General features: G+C 52.4%; 1 protein-coding gene across 1 annotated transcript; it reads left to right on the top strand.

The window, feature by feature from the left end:
* The first annotated feature begins 4,915 nt into the window (after positions 1–4,915).
* PI16 (peptidase inhibitor 16) lies at positions 4,916–13,173 on the top strand. Its single transcript, XM_026864363.1, has 6 exons — positions 4,916–5,094; positions 7,594–7,812; positions 8,429–8,538; positions 9,348–9,436; positions 9,869–11,398; positions 11,751–13,173. Exons 1-6 carry the CDS (start codon positions 4,939–4,941, stop codon positions 11,891–11,893), a joined length of 2,247 nt encoding a protein of 748 aa, XP_026720164.1. The 5' UTR covers positions 4,916–4,938; the 3' UTR covers positions 11,894–13,173.
* Positions 13,174–15,883: the final 2,710 nt, after the last annotated feature.

The following is a 15,883-nucleotide window of genomic DNA, read 5'->3' as shown; positions in this document are numbered from 1 at the left end:
ACCTCTCACTGGTTTTGTACCTGACCCATTTCTGTCAAGCATTTGGTTAGAAATGCATGGGGAGAGAACCTGCTGGACCCATTATTGCTGAGATTGTGGGTGGTTTGGTGATGCTGTTACTTCTAAGTGTCCTTGACTGTAACTTGTAAAAGAGCTGCGGAGACAATTCTCAAGTGTCTGTGAAATGCCTGTATTTTGTTAAGCCATTGTGGCTGTCTGGCTCCTTTGGGAAGAAGCAGAGAAAATGGATCTATTTACAGTTACTGGTTAGACTGGGGGGGAAAAGGGGAGCTCTGGGGCAGGTTTGTGTCTATTTAATGAAAGTGCTCGCATGTATTGCTTCTCCCCTTCTCAAGGAGTTGCAGCTGGTTGGACAGAAGATGGTGAATCTGGACTGTTTGCAGAGCAGCTTTCCAAGTGCACTTTATGGTCTCTGCATAAGTTTCCAGATCTGTGTCTAGGCGATACATTGCATATGTCCCAGCCTTGCTCCCTTTGGAGTTTACATCATTTGTTTTTAAACTTCCAGTATATTTTCTCTTCCTCTTCCAAAAGCTGTAATTAGCTGCTAAACTAAACCAGGAGGGCAATTCTGCTGATAAAGAGCTGATTTTTGGCCCTAGCCACTGTTGAGTGCGGAGCCCCGGCCTGTAGCACAGCTTCTAGAGCAGCTCCTGTCTTCCCCTGCCAGAGAAGTAGTGCTGATGCCTTCCACCTCGCAGCGCGGGCGAGGAGCCAGGATGGAGAACTCGGAGGTGAGGCCAAAGTGGCAAAACTAAGATGGCCAAAAGGATGTTTTGACATCTCAGCCAGAGCCCTGGTCGTCTCCCTCATCCGGGGCTTGGGCTTCACAGAGCCTTTGCAGAGGCTGCAGGAGGCTGGGACTCCCCTAGAGAGCCAGCAGCATCTAGTGATCCACTGAGGCTGGACTGGGGGGAATGTGGCTCTTTCCTCGGCTACTGAGGCATCGCAGTGACAGACGTGTTGAGGGGAGTTGCAGCAGGGGGGTGTCCTGTCGTGGTCTCCCTCACCACTGGCTTCACTTTGGCACTTGTGCATATGCAGGTGTATGTACTGGTTTGGACAATCCCCCCCTCCCCACGCTGGCCAGCTCAGAGGGGTGCCTGGTCAATGTGTGCATGCCAGCTTCTTAAAATCTTATCTGTGTGCTTCAGAGCTCCTTGCCTGTGAGTGGGGAGATGGGCTCCTGCTCACCTGACTTCCCGGAGGCTGCAAAGCTGAAATCACACCGGTGAGGCAGAGAAATCGGTGCTACCCAAGAGCCCAGTGGCAGAGGTGCAGAGGGGTCACTTCTCTCCTTGTCAGGCTAGAAAATGTGCTGTCACCCATCAGCTGGGCAGGAGGATCACGGTTTAAAGCTGGTTTCCAAGAGCAGGGATCACTGACCGTTGCTCTTGGTCAGCCCTGAACTCAGGGTAACTGCAAAGAGGAGAAAGGAGTATTATTTACTTCAGTACCAGGAAATAGGCATCCCCTAGGGGAGCCAAGCTGCCAGTTTCTATTGATTCTCTTTTTTTTCTCTTTTCTTTTTTTTTCTTCCCCACTGGCATTGCACACACAAATTCCCCCGAGGCATCTCTGCAGATCCCAGCCTCAAACTCCTTTTGCAAAACCCTGAAGAGCTTTCTACGGTCGGGTTTCCCAGGAGTCTCGGGCCTTTAGCTTCTCCTGCTAGTCTCTTGCTGTAATGGTCTGGCAGAGAAGCTGGTTTTACTGGGCTGGATCAAAGCACCTCCCTTCTCTCATGGCTGGCCTCCCCGGCGTGGGAACACCCCGAGCGAGGGGAGGTGGGGAGCAGGAGAGTGTCTTCTTTTCCTAGAGACGTGAGCTCGGTGAAGGCCACCGTCTCAGCAGGGTGATCCTCCTGCCTTTGAACCCCCGTGTTCACATCAGGAAAGCTGCTCCGAGGAGTGAAGTTTGCAGGATCTGCCCCATCCCTAGCTCAGTGTTCCACGTTTAGCCCCGTGGCCCCCAGAAGAACCAAACACTTTCTGGGGTGAGGCCATTTCAGTGAGTGCACAAAGAGCTTTTGCTTCCTGCAAACCAAATGTTCTCCTCTTCGTAGATTTTATTATGTAGAACCATATTCTCCTCTTCAGGAAACTCCTGCTTGTAAAGGATAGATTTACTGTCCTGCTGAGTTAAACAAGGGAGATGCTGGACTTCCCCTTTGCTTTGGAGATTCAAACAAATGACAGGTGATTTATTTTTAGCATTATCTCTTTGTCTATGGGGAGGGGAGGCTTGTTATAAAGGCTCAGGGGTGCTGGGAAGTAAAGCTATATATGCATAAAGACTGTTTCAATGCTGAACACTATAAATTCAGTGGTAGATTTAAAAAAAAAAAAGAATGTAAATATGCACTTAATGCAGAATTTTATGGATGGTCATAATTTAATATATTGCAAACTTTGTAAATACTTGGAAAAAGCCTGTAAAGTGTGTAAATAAATGCGATTTGTATGTAAGAATAAAAAGTTTTTACTTTTTGCAATTAAATGCAAGTGTTAATGCACCTTTTCCCCTTTCCTGATTAGTTTTTTTCTTTTAATTTTGCCTGTCAGTTCTTGAGGGGTTATTTAACCCATTTTAGGGCACTTTTTCAAGTGGAAATGTAATTTTAAGTGAAAAGTCAGAACACACTTGTTTGAAACATCAAAAGAAACATCTGAGAAAATGTGTTGGTTTTAGCCTGGTTCCTCAAACACTGTTCATGCAACAGCTCTGCCTGTCCCTCCCTTCTTCCCAATAACAGTCTCCATCCGTCCTTCATAATTCAGCTTATTTCAGACAAACCTTGAGGGGTAGAAGATGATAAGCTCCTCTGGAATTCATAAAAACAGTCAAGCAGAGGAGAGAAAGCTCCCGGTACCACCCAGACAATCTATTAGCCGTGGTAGACACCCGAGAAGCTGCACTGAAGATCCTCAAGACGTGAGTCAGTAAAAAACCAGGCTTTGTGGTTCTGCTGTGACTTTGTGGAGCCGAATGGCCCCTTCCCAGCCTCTCAGGTGCCAGCTCCCAGCTCCTGGGGGGGGTGGCTGGGCTGGTCCTGAGGGAGCAGAAGCGAAGCCGCATTCCTCGTGCGCTTACCTAATGCCGGCTGGACACGAGCTTGTCAGCTCCCGGGTGGGGCTTGGGCCTTGTGCTGTTAAGCTCGAGGCTTCAGACATTGCCTCAGGAAAGAGCTGTCGGCGCAGGTTGGGGAGTTGGGGAACATCCCTGCACCCCCTCTGCCAGCAGTTGTGCCTGACCTTGCCGAATGCATCGGCTCTCACATTCCCCCGTGAGCTGCATGCCCTGGTTGTGCCTCCTCCAGGGCTGTTTGCCTTTCGAGCACTGTGTGTCCCATTTTCCTTGGTCCTTGTTGCTGCCCTATCTCCCGCGAGGCTTAGGATGCTGTAGTGCCAGGGGCTACCTGGAGCTTGGCCCTTCGGCTCCGCATCACATTTGCAGAGACTTGTAGGTGTGTTGGGGTCTTCTCAGCAATGCCTTGTTCCTTGTAAGCCAAGCCACAGTGAGCTGATTGGAGTTGGAGCAAGCGTTGATCCTTTCTAGTTGTTCCTCCAGGTCTCTGGAGATGCAGCAGCAGAGCTTTGGAGGTGTCTCAGCATGGAGACAGGTTTGCCTCGACAGAGACTGCAGTCCTGAAGTTCACCTTAGCAGTAAAGGGGAACCTCTGGTTTGACCAGCGGAGCTGTTAGCCTCAGACCCTGCTTGCAGAAATTGTTGGACTGTTGAGACTATGGTAGACCCTGGGCCTAACGACAGAGGGGTAAGGTAATATGCAGAGGTAAGAGATGAGGGAGGTAGTAGGAGAACTATTGGGGCAAGAGGGATGATCAGTGTGGTCCAAAGCAAAAGGAGAAATGGCAAAGCGTTGCCTGGGGAGCCAGGAGGGGAGAGAGGGAGGCCGAGCCGACAGCGTGTGATTAACTTGGCTCTGCTAGCCAGAGCTGCCCACCCGCCGATGCTTTCTAATAGCCTGCGATCCCCAAAGGCAGCTCCTGGAGCAGAGCCGGGGCGCTTGCACAATCGCAGATGGGGAGGAAGAGGCTGCAGGCAGGCTGGAGGGTCTCTGCCAGACAGCCTTGGTTCAAGGACACCTGATGCTGGGCCCTGCGGGTGTCTGCCTGGAGGGAAGGGAGCACAGCCTGTCCCTCCAGAGCTAATGGTCCGGCTACTCCAGCCAGCCCTGAAGGCAGCTATAGACTCAACTCCCCCTTTTTGGGGCAATTTCAGCTCTATACCCTGTTCTTCTCCTGATGGCACAGGGAAGGGGCATCAACCCTTGGCTTACCCCCACCAGCAGGCTGGGGGAGCCCTTGGGGGGGGCTGTTCCCAGCTGCCCACTGCTTTCCCCCAGACATGGCCAGTGCACAGACATGGGGCTGGCTGAGGGGGGCTGCGACTCCCACCCGGGGAGTTACGACGCTGCAAACTGTTCTCAGCCGTTGCATCTTGTTGCATTCGTTTCTAGACGCAGCTGCATTTCAGGGATGGGGAGGACCGTTGTATAAAACAGGGTTTTGCCAGTTGCCATGGGATTATTGTTATGGTTGAGGAGAAAAGGGACAGGAGGTAGAAGAGGGGACCTATAACCGAGGGCTAAGGGGATGTCCGAGGTTTGGAGCAGCGGAGGTTTGGATGAACATACCAACGCAGGGATTATGGTTCAGACACAGGTTCTGTCTCGGGGAGTGGACCCTGCACACTCCTTGGCACCGGCCGTGCTGCTGCTTCTCCATCACGGCCGAAATGTGAGATGGGTGTGTACCGTGTGGCTCCGAAACTCTGCTCTAATAAAGAAATACATTTCCTCCCCAATCTTCAAGCTGCTGGGTGTTCCTTGCTTTTGGGAGGTGCTTTAAATCTGACTGCCAGAGCCGTGGGCTGCTAAGAGCAGAAGCTGGCTGCATGATGCTGAGCTCAGGTCTTCCTCCTGTTTTCCTGTTGCTCACAGCGCTGGAGCTGAGCTGGTCCTTGAGTGATGAAGAAAAGAAGATAATCTTGGACGGGCACAATAAATACCGCTCCCAGGTGTCTCCTCCTGCTATGGATATGCTGAAGATGGTAAGAGGCTTTTATTGCAGGGGAATATCAGAGGGTGTTTTTGTAGTGCAAGCCTCAATCTTTATGCTAGGAGAGATTGGGGTTTTCTTTAGGGGAGGCAGAACAGTTCTTGTGTAGGGTCACAACTAGGTGTCAGTGGAGGAGTTCCCTAAATTGCCTCTAAAGTGATGAGTTTCCTTTCACCTATAGAGTTGGCTTTGATCATTCCTGGAAGTTCTGAAGTGTGATCCACGGCCCCTGATGCTCTGTGTGAGAGCAATGCAGCTCCCTCTCACATCAGTGCCCGCTGGAGCTCCTTGTGATGGGGAGAGAAGGCAGGAAAGATGTTGCCATGAGCAGGTGCCCCGGGCTGGAGGGGGAATCCTGCTGTGGGGCATCGCCTGGTGTGTTTTATTTGCCTTTTCAGGTCAATGAGCTTTTATCTATGGGAGGGAACCTCAACTTTGAACATGTCAACCAGGTCATTCAGTTGCTTGGGCTTTCCATCACACTCCTAATCCTCACTGTGGCTTGTTCATGGCTGTCTTGGAGGTGAGGGATTCCCCATTTTTCTTGGGGAAACTGAGTCAGGGCCCCACCATCATGTGTGGCTGCAGTGGGAGCAAAAGCGAGCTCTCAAGCTGGTGCTGCTTTTTGTCTTATTCAGGCTCTTGATTTGATTAAAATTTGGCTGTCGTGTTTTATCTTGCACCACATGTGATTTTTCTCACTGTTTGCCTGGAGGAGCAGGACAACTGTTTATCATGGGTAGTTGGAGTGCTTTTGTCTTTTGGTCACAGTGTACTTAGAGGAGACCTCCCTGCCTGGCCCAAAAGTTGCCCAGGCTGAATTAAAACTTTGTGGTCTGGTAAACGGGAGCTTACCAAGCAAATGGAGCAAAAAGCTGTATTCAGGCATAGTAGGTCTGACTAGTGACTTCAGACTCTGAAGGAACAGAGCCAGAACCCGAAGCACCATGATCCCACGGAACCCACCAGGGCAGAGCACAGGAAACTCAGAGTATAAGGGCTTTGGAGCCAAAGCCTGAGGGGAACAATCCCTTCAGGTTCTGAAGTCAGTGGCAATTCTGAACCAGTGACTGCTGCTCCTGGCTGAAGCTTTGATTGCAGATCGTGTGCTTTGAGATGCTCCCCTCCTCAGCATTGCTTTGTTTTTGCTTAAACATACAGGACCCGCTCGCAGTCTGGTGCCAAAGGCTTTTTTTTTTTTTTTTTTTTTTTTTTTTTTTTGAAGCACAACAAATGTTTAGCAGCCCTGATGATTTCTTGGTAGAGGTTTTCCATGAGAGCGCCGTGCTCGCCTCCCTCCTGGGACGTTTGCATGAGCTGTCTTCGCCTCTGAGTTCACCTGCTGCCGTGGCACCATGCCCGGCTGAGGTCACCCTGCGCTTCTGTTTGGGACACGGATCTGGTTGCTGTGGAAATAGTTAGGCGATGGGGGGGATACATAGCCTAAAGCCACTTTTCTTTTTTAATGAGGCAAATCCTGCAGGTGCGAGTCCCCTGTTTATGGAGCCCAGCTCCGTGCCAGAGGGAGAGGAGTGTGCGCTCCCCAAACTGGGTTTCCAGCCGTCGCTCTCAGCCTGGCTCAGGGCCACGGTGGGAGGTCAGTGTCTGTGCCCCCATCCAGATATTTTGGTGTCCTTTGCCCCTGGTCTCTTTGTGCTGCTGCTCAGGGGCCCATCCGCATCCCCTCAGCACCCCATGGGGACATGTCCTGCATCAGGGCCGTGCTCTGTCCCCCTCTGCCTCCATCCAGGAAGGTCCCCCCTTAGGACCTGCTGTTTGCTGGGCTGCCTTCCAGCCCCCTGCAGAAGCAAAGCTTCTGTCTCCATCAAATGGTACAAGGACGGTCCAAACAGCTGCGGTGTAGGGTTCCTTGTATGCCTCCCTGCAAAAAAACCCTCTCCTCCTCCTCCTGCTGCATATCAATGTGGCCGGCGGGGGACCACAGGCTGGTGGGCTCAGCTGGCGGTGGGGCTGCTGCGGCTCCGAGGGGGCTCTTGGCAGGCAGCCGGGCAGCCGCGTCTTGGATCCAGGAGAGCAGATGATGTTTCCCAGGAGTGTGTGCTCCCAGGCTCTGTGCAGCTGCCAGGGGAGATGTGTCCTGCTCTCCTCCCATCTCAACCCCGGTCAAAGAAGGATGGGATGGCCCCAGGCCGCCTCCTGCATGACCTGGAGTGAGTTTCCTCCCTTCCTCCATCTGAATTCATGGTTTCTCCACCCTGAGTTGAGGATGATGTTAGAGATGCTCCAGGCAAAGTTGTGAGAGTTGTGCTGATGCCCTGACCTTCCCCTGTTTGACCTCTAAGCTGAAGTTTGGGTTGTGCTGGGACTGACTGTGGAGCTCCCATCTCCTGAGAACTGTGTTGGGTAGGGATTAGAAGACTCATGAATGGGGAAATTGTGGCCAGAGAGCCCAAGAATCCTTGGTACGTGTTCTGTGTGTGTTGGAGAGCCAGGTGTGCCTCTCCGTATGCTGACACCAAGCTCCTTTCAGAGCTGGGACATGGAGCTGGAGGCCTTTGCTCAAGCCTACGCAGAGAAGTGCATCTGGGACCACAACAAGGAGAGGGGCCGCCGAGGTGAAAACCTCTTCGCTATGGCCCCAACCCTGGACCTAGAATTTGCTGTGGAAGACTGGAACGGAGAGGAGAAATACTACAACTTGACAACTTCCACGTGTGCCCCTGGACAGATGTGTGGCCACTACACCCAGGTACCAGGCTGCTGGGATGTAGGGATGGGGGTCTTGGGAAAGGAGCTGGACCAGAGCCCCAGCTTCTCCCAAAGTCTTTGCAAAGGGATGGGGAACCAGGTAGGAATCAGAATGGTACAGGGGGACCTGGGCATGCTGCCAGGCATGACCAGCCTTTTGGAGAAGACCTCTTTTAAACAAGCTCTGCAGCCCTGTTTGGCTACTCAGCAGAGCTGGGTGCCAACTTGTCTTAGGTGGAGATATGAGGTCTGAGTGTTCCTTCACAGCTTGGGTGGGGAAAGAGGAGCAGAGGTGTTGGTGGTAAATACGAGGACAGATGTACTCAGGGTTCTAGGACCAAAGCAGAGATGGCGATGCTCTGCCCCGATGGACTATGTGGGATGAAAGCTGTGGCACTTGGATGTGTGGGCTGCAGCCCTAGGTTGGGAAGGTGGCCCAGACACAAGGGGCAGGATCCTGAATGCTAAAGCAACGTGGGGATCTGGGGCACACACTAAGAGACGAGGGGGGGCATTGGTGTGGTGATAAAGGAGCTTTCAAGGCCAGGGGACAGGCTGCGAACAGGGCATCTGTCTTCCCCCACTCACCTCACCCTCACCCCTGGTCTTTGTCTTAGGTGGTTTGGGCAAGCACGTATCAGATCGGCTGTGGGGCAAAGTTTTGTGAGAAGATCGAAGGAATCGAAACAGAGGACATGTACCTGCTTGTTTGCAACTATTACCCGCCGTAAGTCCTATGCCTCGTGTGGCTTGGTGCACCTTGATGGGGTTTCTGTGCTGGAAATGTCTTTCCTTCGGTTCCTATAGCAGAGCGGGATTTGGCCTTGATCAGAAATAACAGCAAAGCAAGTCCAAGAACAGTCTTTGTTAATCTTGGGTTGGTCACAAAGGAAGGAAGGGTTGTCTGGTGATCCTCGCCCGTGATTGCAACTGTTGAGGTCTGGTTCAGCTCCTGGCACAGACCCAGGGAGGGACCTCCCCCCTCTCCAAGAGCTGCCCACGGCCGACACTCCCAGTAGCTGAGGATACAAACGGCAGCTCCCTGCTCTGCACCTTGTTCTTCCCCGCCGGCAGCAGCGGTTGCCTGAGGTGGAGAAACATGTTTGCACCAGCAGGAAGGGTTGGACGTGGGAGGAGAGGTGAGTGCCGGCTTGCAGAGCCCTGGGACCAGCCTTGGGAACGGCTTGCTTGGAGCTGGTGAGGCCAAACAAGGGTGGCCGGTCGCTGCAGACCTCCTTAGGGGTCTTGAGCAGAAAGGAGACGACATCACGTGTGCAGATACCCATCGACTGCTCTGTTCTGAGGGGTGCTGAAGGATCTGCTCCATGGAGCTGTCTCCCCTGGTTTTAGCAGCCTTGGGTCAGGCCATTGAGTAAACAGCACTGACAGTGTGGCAGGAGACAGAGACCTGTTTTTTTACATTAATCCTGAGTTTTGTCTTGGCTGGGATATTCCAGTTGAATCAGACTCCCTCTTTGGGATGGGTGTTTCCCCCTCTCTTCATGCCTCTTTTTTCTTGGTGTCTTCTTCTTCCAGGGGTAATATGAAAGGCCGAAAGCCGTACAAGGAAGGACCCTCATGCTCGCAGTGTCCTGAGGACAGAGTCTGTGTCAACTCCCTGTGTGGTAAGTGAAGTCATTACGTGTCCCTTGACAAGCTCTTGGGGCTCAGACCCCTGTGGTGGGGTCCAAGCTCTGATCCCTCCTGGAGCTTTGGGGAGCCCTCACCCACCAGCTCCAGGGCTGGACCATGAGACATGAGGTGCAATGGCAGCGCCTACGGCAGGTCAGCTGCCTCGAGGAGGGGCAGACAAGGACCCCGTACCCCCTGAGCCAGGCATGGCTGCCCCCATCCTGAGGCAGGAGGTTGTGTGAGGGAGACAAGATGTCTCCAGGTTGGGAACCCCGGAGCAGGGGATGGCCCAGAGTGACCTGAGAGGGGTCGGCTGTTGCTTCCCACTGCCCCGGTTGACTGCTGGTGGCCCCGCTCGGTGCAGGGGATCCGCTGAGGTCAGCTGAGCCCAGCCCTAACCCGTGGCCCTTTTCGTCTCTTACCAGAACCCATTGTAGAAGAGACCACTCCAGCCCCTGTGACAACAAAGGCAAGCCCATCCGCCCCAACCACAGCCATGCCAAAACCCACAACCACAGCCAAACCAGCACCCACAACACCAGTGCCCACCACAGCCAAACCAGCACCCACAACCACACTTCCAACCACAACCAAGCCACCACCCAAACCCACACTCCCAATCACAGCCAAGCCAAAACCCACAACCACGCTCCCAACCACAACCACAGCCAAACCACCCACAACTACACTCACCACAGCCAAGCCAAAACCCACAACCATGCTCCCAACCACAGCCAAGCCAAAACCCACAACACTAGCACCTATTGCAACAACAGCCAAGCCAAAACCTGCCACCACCCTCCCACTGACAACCCCAGCCAAGCTAAAACCCGCAGCACCAGCAGCCACCACAGCCATGGCCAAACCAAAACCCACCATGCCAGCACCCACCACCACTGCTGCCCAGCCAAAGCCCACCATGCTCACAACCACCATGCCAAAACCCACCACAACAACAACGACTAAATCAACACCCACCACGCCAAAGCCCACCACAACCACCACTACAACTAAACCAAAACCCACCACAACCACCGCTACCGCCAAGCCAACACCCACCACACCAAAGCCCGCCACAACCACCACTACAGCCAAATCAAAACCCACTACAACCACCACTACAGCCAAACCATCACCGACCACACCAAAACCCACCACAACCACCACTACAACCAAACCATCACCGACCACGCCAAAACCCACCACAACCACCACTACAACCAAACGATCACTGACCACGCCAAAACCCAGCACAACCACCACTACAACCAAACCATCACCCACCACGCCAAAACCCACCACAACCACCACTACAACCAAACCATCACCCACCACACCAAAACCCACCACAACCACCACTACAACCAAACCAAAGCCCACCACAACTGCGGCTAAGCCAAAGCCTGCTACAGCCAAGCCAACACCTACCACTATGACATCAGCAAAGCCAAAAATCACCACACCACCACCAGCACTTACCACGACAGCCAAGATACAAGCGAAAACTTCCACAACCACAAAGCCAGAACCCATTGAAACAGAAACACTCAATCCTACTGAGGCAACTGCGTTAACTCTTTCCTTTGAGCCCACGTTAGACCTGGATTATAAAGTATCTCCAGAAGTAGAGGTAGACACTGGAGAGCCTGTTAGCCCCTTAACTACAAAGGATCCAGCCTTACTAGAAAGCATGGGCACAGCCTTCAGCCCCAAATCTGTCCCAGAAATGAATAAAGATGGGAAAGAGGATGGGAAAGAGAAATCAGCCTTTTCCAGTCCACCTCCATCCCCCAGCCAAATTGTTCCAGAGATCAAGTTAGTTTTCAATAAAGGTGAACTCATAACCCCCTCAAAGTCAGTGGTTTTCAGCCCTGAAGAGCCTACCTTCTTGCGCTTAACATCATCTTCCAAAGAAAAAAAAGGGCAGAGCCCTGCTTTCCAGACCTCCCTCTCAGGTAAGGTGATTGTGGGGTCTGTCCTGGCATGGACACGCAGACGTCCAGTGATCCCCAAGCAGCATGGAGAGCGCTTGGGAGGAACCAGTATCAGACTGGTCCTCTGGATCCTCCTCTCGTGTGTGGCACCAACCCTTTTCCTCACTCTTTCCTCTAACGCTGTAAGGTCGGATGTCTCGTTCGTGCAGCATGGTTCTGTTTACAGCCTGCTCCCCACTAACCCACGGCCGTGTCACGCCTTCGCTGGATCGCTGCGCTGCTGCCTTGGTGCACGTCACTGATGGACCTGCATGAGCGGGATGTTCTCTTTTGTCCCCATCTTCCCCCTTAACTCTGGGTTTTCTTCTGCCAGCAGGTGCCCTGGACACTGAGGAACTGGAGACAAACTCAGACCAGACGAGCATGGATCATCCCACGGCTGGAGCCCCCGCTACATACTTGGGGCTTTCACTCTTCCTCCTACCCAGTGTCATCGTGGTGGGCCTTCTGCTTTGAATGGTCTTTCTCAGCTGTCCCTGCACCAGTAACCAAGGCTTTCTTCAGCATTGGTTGTTCCACAACGCTGGTAGGCTTGGGAGACACCACAGACAATTCCGGTTGACACGCTCTCTTCTTACCCTGCCTCATCTGCTCCAGCCCCGGCGAGCCAAGGGCAGCTGGCAGTCCCATGGGAACTTGGTCCCCTTCCTGAGGAGACCCAAGGGCAGGAGGGTGTCTGCCATAATGCTGGTGACCTTGGACCCTTCTCCTTTCTTCCCAGCCAGCCTGGGCTTCTGGTCCGTTTCCAAACTGGAAGTGATGAGCTGTCCCACCCACCTGTGTGGCTGGCAGGCTCCGCCGCACCGTGTCCCCAGGGAAAGCAGAACGACTTGGAAACGCGAGTGGCCATGAGACATGGTGGTTGGATTTGGTGTTTGTCAGGATGAGTTTCCAACAAAAACGCTCTTTTCCCCTCCTGATGTGTCTGTCTGTCTCAATTTTGGAGAAGCTTCATCTTTTACCCCACCTTGTCAAAAAAGAGTGGCTTTTTTTTTTTCTTTTTTTTTGTTCCACAGGAGAGGTTTTCTATTTCCTTCCTGGTTCTGGTAGCTATGGCCAGTACTACCCAGATGTACTCCTTTCTCCTCCTCACACCTCGGCAACCCTTGTCTCTTCCTCTCTTCTGCTCTCTGCAACATGTACCCATTCCACAGTTAGTCCATTGCCATGACGTTATTTTACGCGTGTGCCTGCACCTGTGTGCAAGCACAGAAGAAAACCCTTCAGTGCTAAAGAGGAGTTACCGACTTCTCTGTACAGCTTTCTTCTGCATGGCTTCCTTCTTTGCATAACTTAAGTGTATTTGAATTTAGATACAGATCCCAGTTGACATATATTTTGCGTGTGGTGGAACCTGGTCCAGGAGAAAAAGGTCATTACATGTGCTTGTACAATTTGAGCTCAAGAGAGTCAAGTGAATGATGTTGGAGATTACGGGTGGTTCCAGGAGTTGTTACAGGACCACTTTCATTGTCTGGGACGCTGTGTGTTTTATTCCCTCATGTCTCCCCTCCCTTCACCTGAGGATTCCCAGGAAGGTGTGTTAAATATGGCTCAAGCTTTGCAGACCGGTGGAAGGGACTAGGAGATACAGTCCCTGCTCTGGTTGTCACATCCTTTGATTTCTTAAATAGATGAGGTGGAGAATGTCCTGAAGGCCAATATTCGTGTCCTTCCCCATGATGTTGTGTCCTGTTCATCCCCAGAGCATGCACTGAATAAATCCTGTTGTGAAACCCTGTTGTGGGGCGTGCAGTGTCTCACTGGGGGATCTGGAGGCCGGGGGCCGCCTTATTATATCTGTAAAATGTCCTTGACTGTGTGCTTAGGTAGATTTGCTAAAAGACAGTGTGGGTCCTGGGGGTGTTGGAAGATTTTTTTCCTTTCCAGAAACATCCGGGTGCTGATTTTTGCAAGGTTGCAATTTAATGTTTTTAATCCGGTGTAAAAGCAGCAGCCATGAGGAGATTGAGGATGACATAGGGAATATTTCCCAAGGTCCTGCTTAGTGCAGAGCAAAAATATGTCCCCACCAGGAATTTTTGGGAAAGGAAAGCAAGAGCAAGAGAGCTCAGAAAAAAAAAAAAAAAAACCACCACAAAAAACCTGGGGCTGGGGCGCTTCTGGCTCCCTGTTTTTAGAGGCCCAGCAGCCAGCCTCTCACCCCCAAACACATACTTTTTCATCTTTACAGCAAAAAAAGAAGTTAAATGCAAGCATGTGTCCCCAGATGCCAAGTTTCTGCAGCATTTTCACTGTAGAACATCACCCAGCTGCGAGAAGCACGTGGGGAAAGGGCCTCGCAGGTTGTGAACTCGCTGGGATTGGACCTTCGCTTTTTGCTTCTCCCCATCCTCCCGCCCCTGCTTTGCCTGGCCAGGCTGCCCTGCGGCTCTGCCCTTCCCTTCTCCCTGAAATCCTACAGCAGGAGCCCAGCAGCACCCGCTCTCCTGCAGGAAACCAGCTGCCTGAGGGGTTTTTTTAGGTCACGGTCACCACCAGCCCTGGTGACCGGCAGATGGCAGTGGGAGAGACACCGCAGAGAACTGGCCAGCTCTGAACTCGCTACGCAGAACCCTACAGGGAGTTTAGTGCTTTATTTAATCACAAGCATGAGATGTAGTTAAGAATCAGATTAAAAATAACCTCCTGCCCAGGTGCCGTGGCTGCTGTACGCTCTCGTTGCAGGCTGAGCTCCTGCTGCTGAGCTGCTTTCGGGGAAAAAAAATCCAGCCTTGGGGTAGGGGCAGACGAGAGAAATACAGAGAGTGGCCGGTGGTCACCGGTTGTACAGGGCGAGGGTTCAGGCAGGGATGGAGCTGGGAGGGCATTTAAGAGTCTGACTGCTTTTCCATCTGTGTGAAGGAGGACATAGCAGTAATTCCCTATAAACAACAAAAAGAGCAGAAAAGCATTTCTCCTCCCAGTAAAATCAGGGCATTTGGTCAACACCTGATTTTTTGCAACGCTGAATCCTTCACCCTGCTGAGAGCCACCGTGGAGCTGGGAACAATGGTGCTGCTGATAAACAGCGTTAGCATCAGCCCATCAAAATAATTCTAGGATTTTAATATTTTATCATTATTTTGGGGCTAGTGGACCTTGTAAAAACTGTTGAATCTTGTTTTCCTTAAGCTTTTGACTTCTGGAAACATGCAGTTGTGCACGGACCTATTTATAGAGTTCCTTGTAACAGAAAATGCAAAACCAGAAGGCAAATCTCCTTTCCTCTTCCCCCTCCACCCCAGGACAGTGGGGCTGAACCCTGCCAGCACCAGTATTTGAGTTGGTGTGGTTTAATCCTAAATTAGGAGGGTTTAGGGAGGGAGGGAACGTGACCTTATGGCAAGGGCAGGGTATGGTGTGGTGCACAGGGGAGGACACAAAACATTCAAAGGAGACTTTTGTGGCATTTCCACACCATTTCTGGGATTGGCATGAAGGATGCGCTGGCACCCGGGTGATGCAGTGGGCAACTCCTGGAGGGAGAAAGGGGCCAACACCCTGGCAAAGATACTGCTGGGTCCTGGCAGCCCCATAGCCATGTCTGGTGGGAGGAGGAGGAGGCATTTAATCATCAGCTGTGGTCAGTTGGGTTAAAATAATGAGATTTGTGGTGTTTATAAGGCTTGGCTGCTACGCTCACCCTGCCTGCTTGGTTCCCCTGCCAACCCTGGATCCTGTTTCCCAGCAGAGAGGGACGTGCCCGCTTCAGGTTGAGTGAGAGGTCACTTGGCTTCGTGCTCCCGAAGCTCCCCAGAACATGGTGAGGTGGAAGGGTCGGGGCAATCACAGGCACCGTCCTGGGGAGTTCGCAGTTGGGGCCGTGATGCCGTAGGTCCAGCAAGCTGCCCCATATCCCTCGGAGTACTGGGGCTGAATGTGCTCTCGTCCTGCAGTGTCCCCGGGGGTTCTGGTGGGGACCCACCTTTCTCCCTCTTGTTTCTTGGCTGCTTTTTGCTAAAAGAAGGCGCCTACCCCTTGTGGCCACTGTGGCCAGTGATGGCATTGCTGCCACAGCACAGCTGCCATGCTGAAACGGGCCTGGGCATCCTGGCCAGTGAGTTAGCTGGGTGTCCCAAATTTCCACAGTTATAAGCTCAGACAACCTGCTCACCTCCCTCCTGGGCAGAGGCTGCTCTCTCCCATATACCAGGAAGCATTAGAGAAAGGAAATATTGCCTTGGCAGGTTTCTGAGCCCTAGTTATGACTTATCAGAGACAAGACGATGGGTTAGTGCAGGCTGCAAGTCCCTGTGTTCACCCCTTGCTGGTATCAGAGTTATAAACATGCTTATAGCGAGGGCTGTCCAAGGCAGAGAGAAACCCTTGTGCTGACTGAGGTGAGGAAGCAGGTTTGAGCTTTGTGACAGGATTCAGGTTGGCCCAGGAAAGCACCTACTGACAGCCAAAGCAGATGGTCTCAGCTGCCCGGCCAACCCGATC

Source organism: Athene cunicularia (genome assembly GCF_003259725.1).
Source record: "Athene cunicularia isolate RWA chromosome 26 unlocalized genomic scaffold, athCun1 chr26_part2, whole genome shotgun sequence".
Lineage (NCBI taxonomy): Eukaryota > Metazoa > Chordata > Aves > Strigiformes > Strigidae > Athene > Athene cunicularia.
The sequence above is the reverse complement of the archived record's forward strand: the minus strand, read 5'-3'. Positions and strand labels throughout refer to the sequence as shown.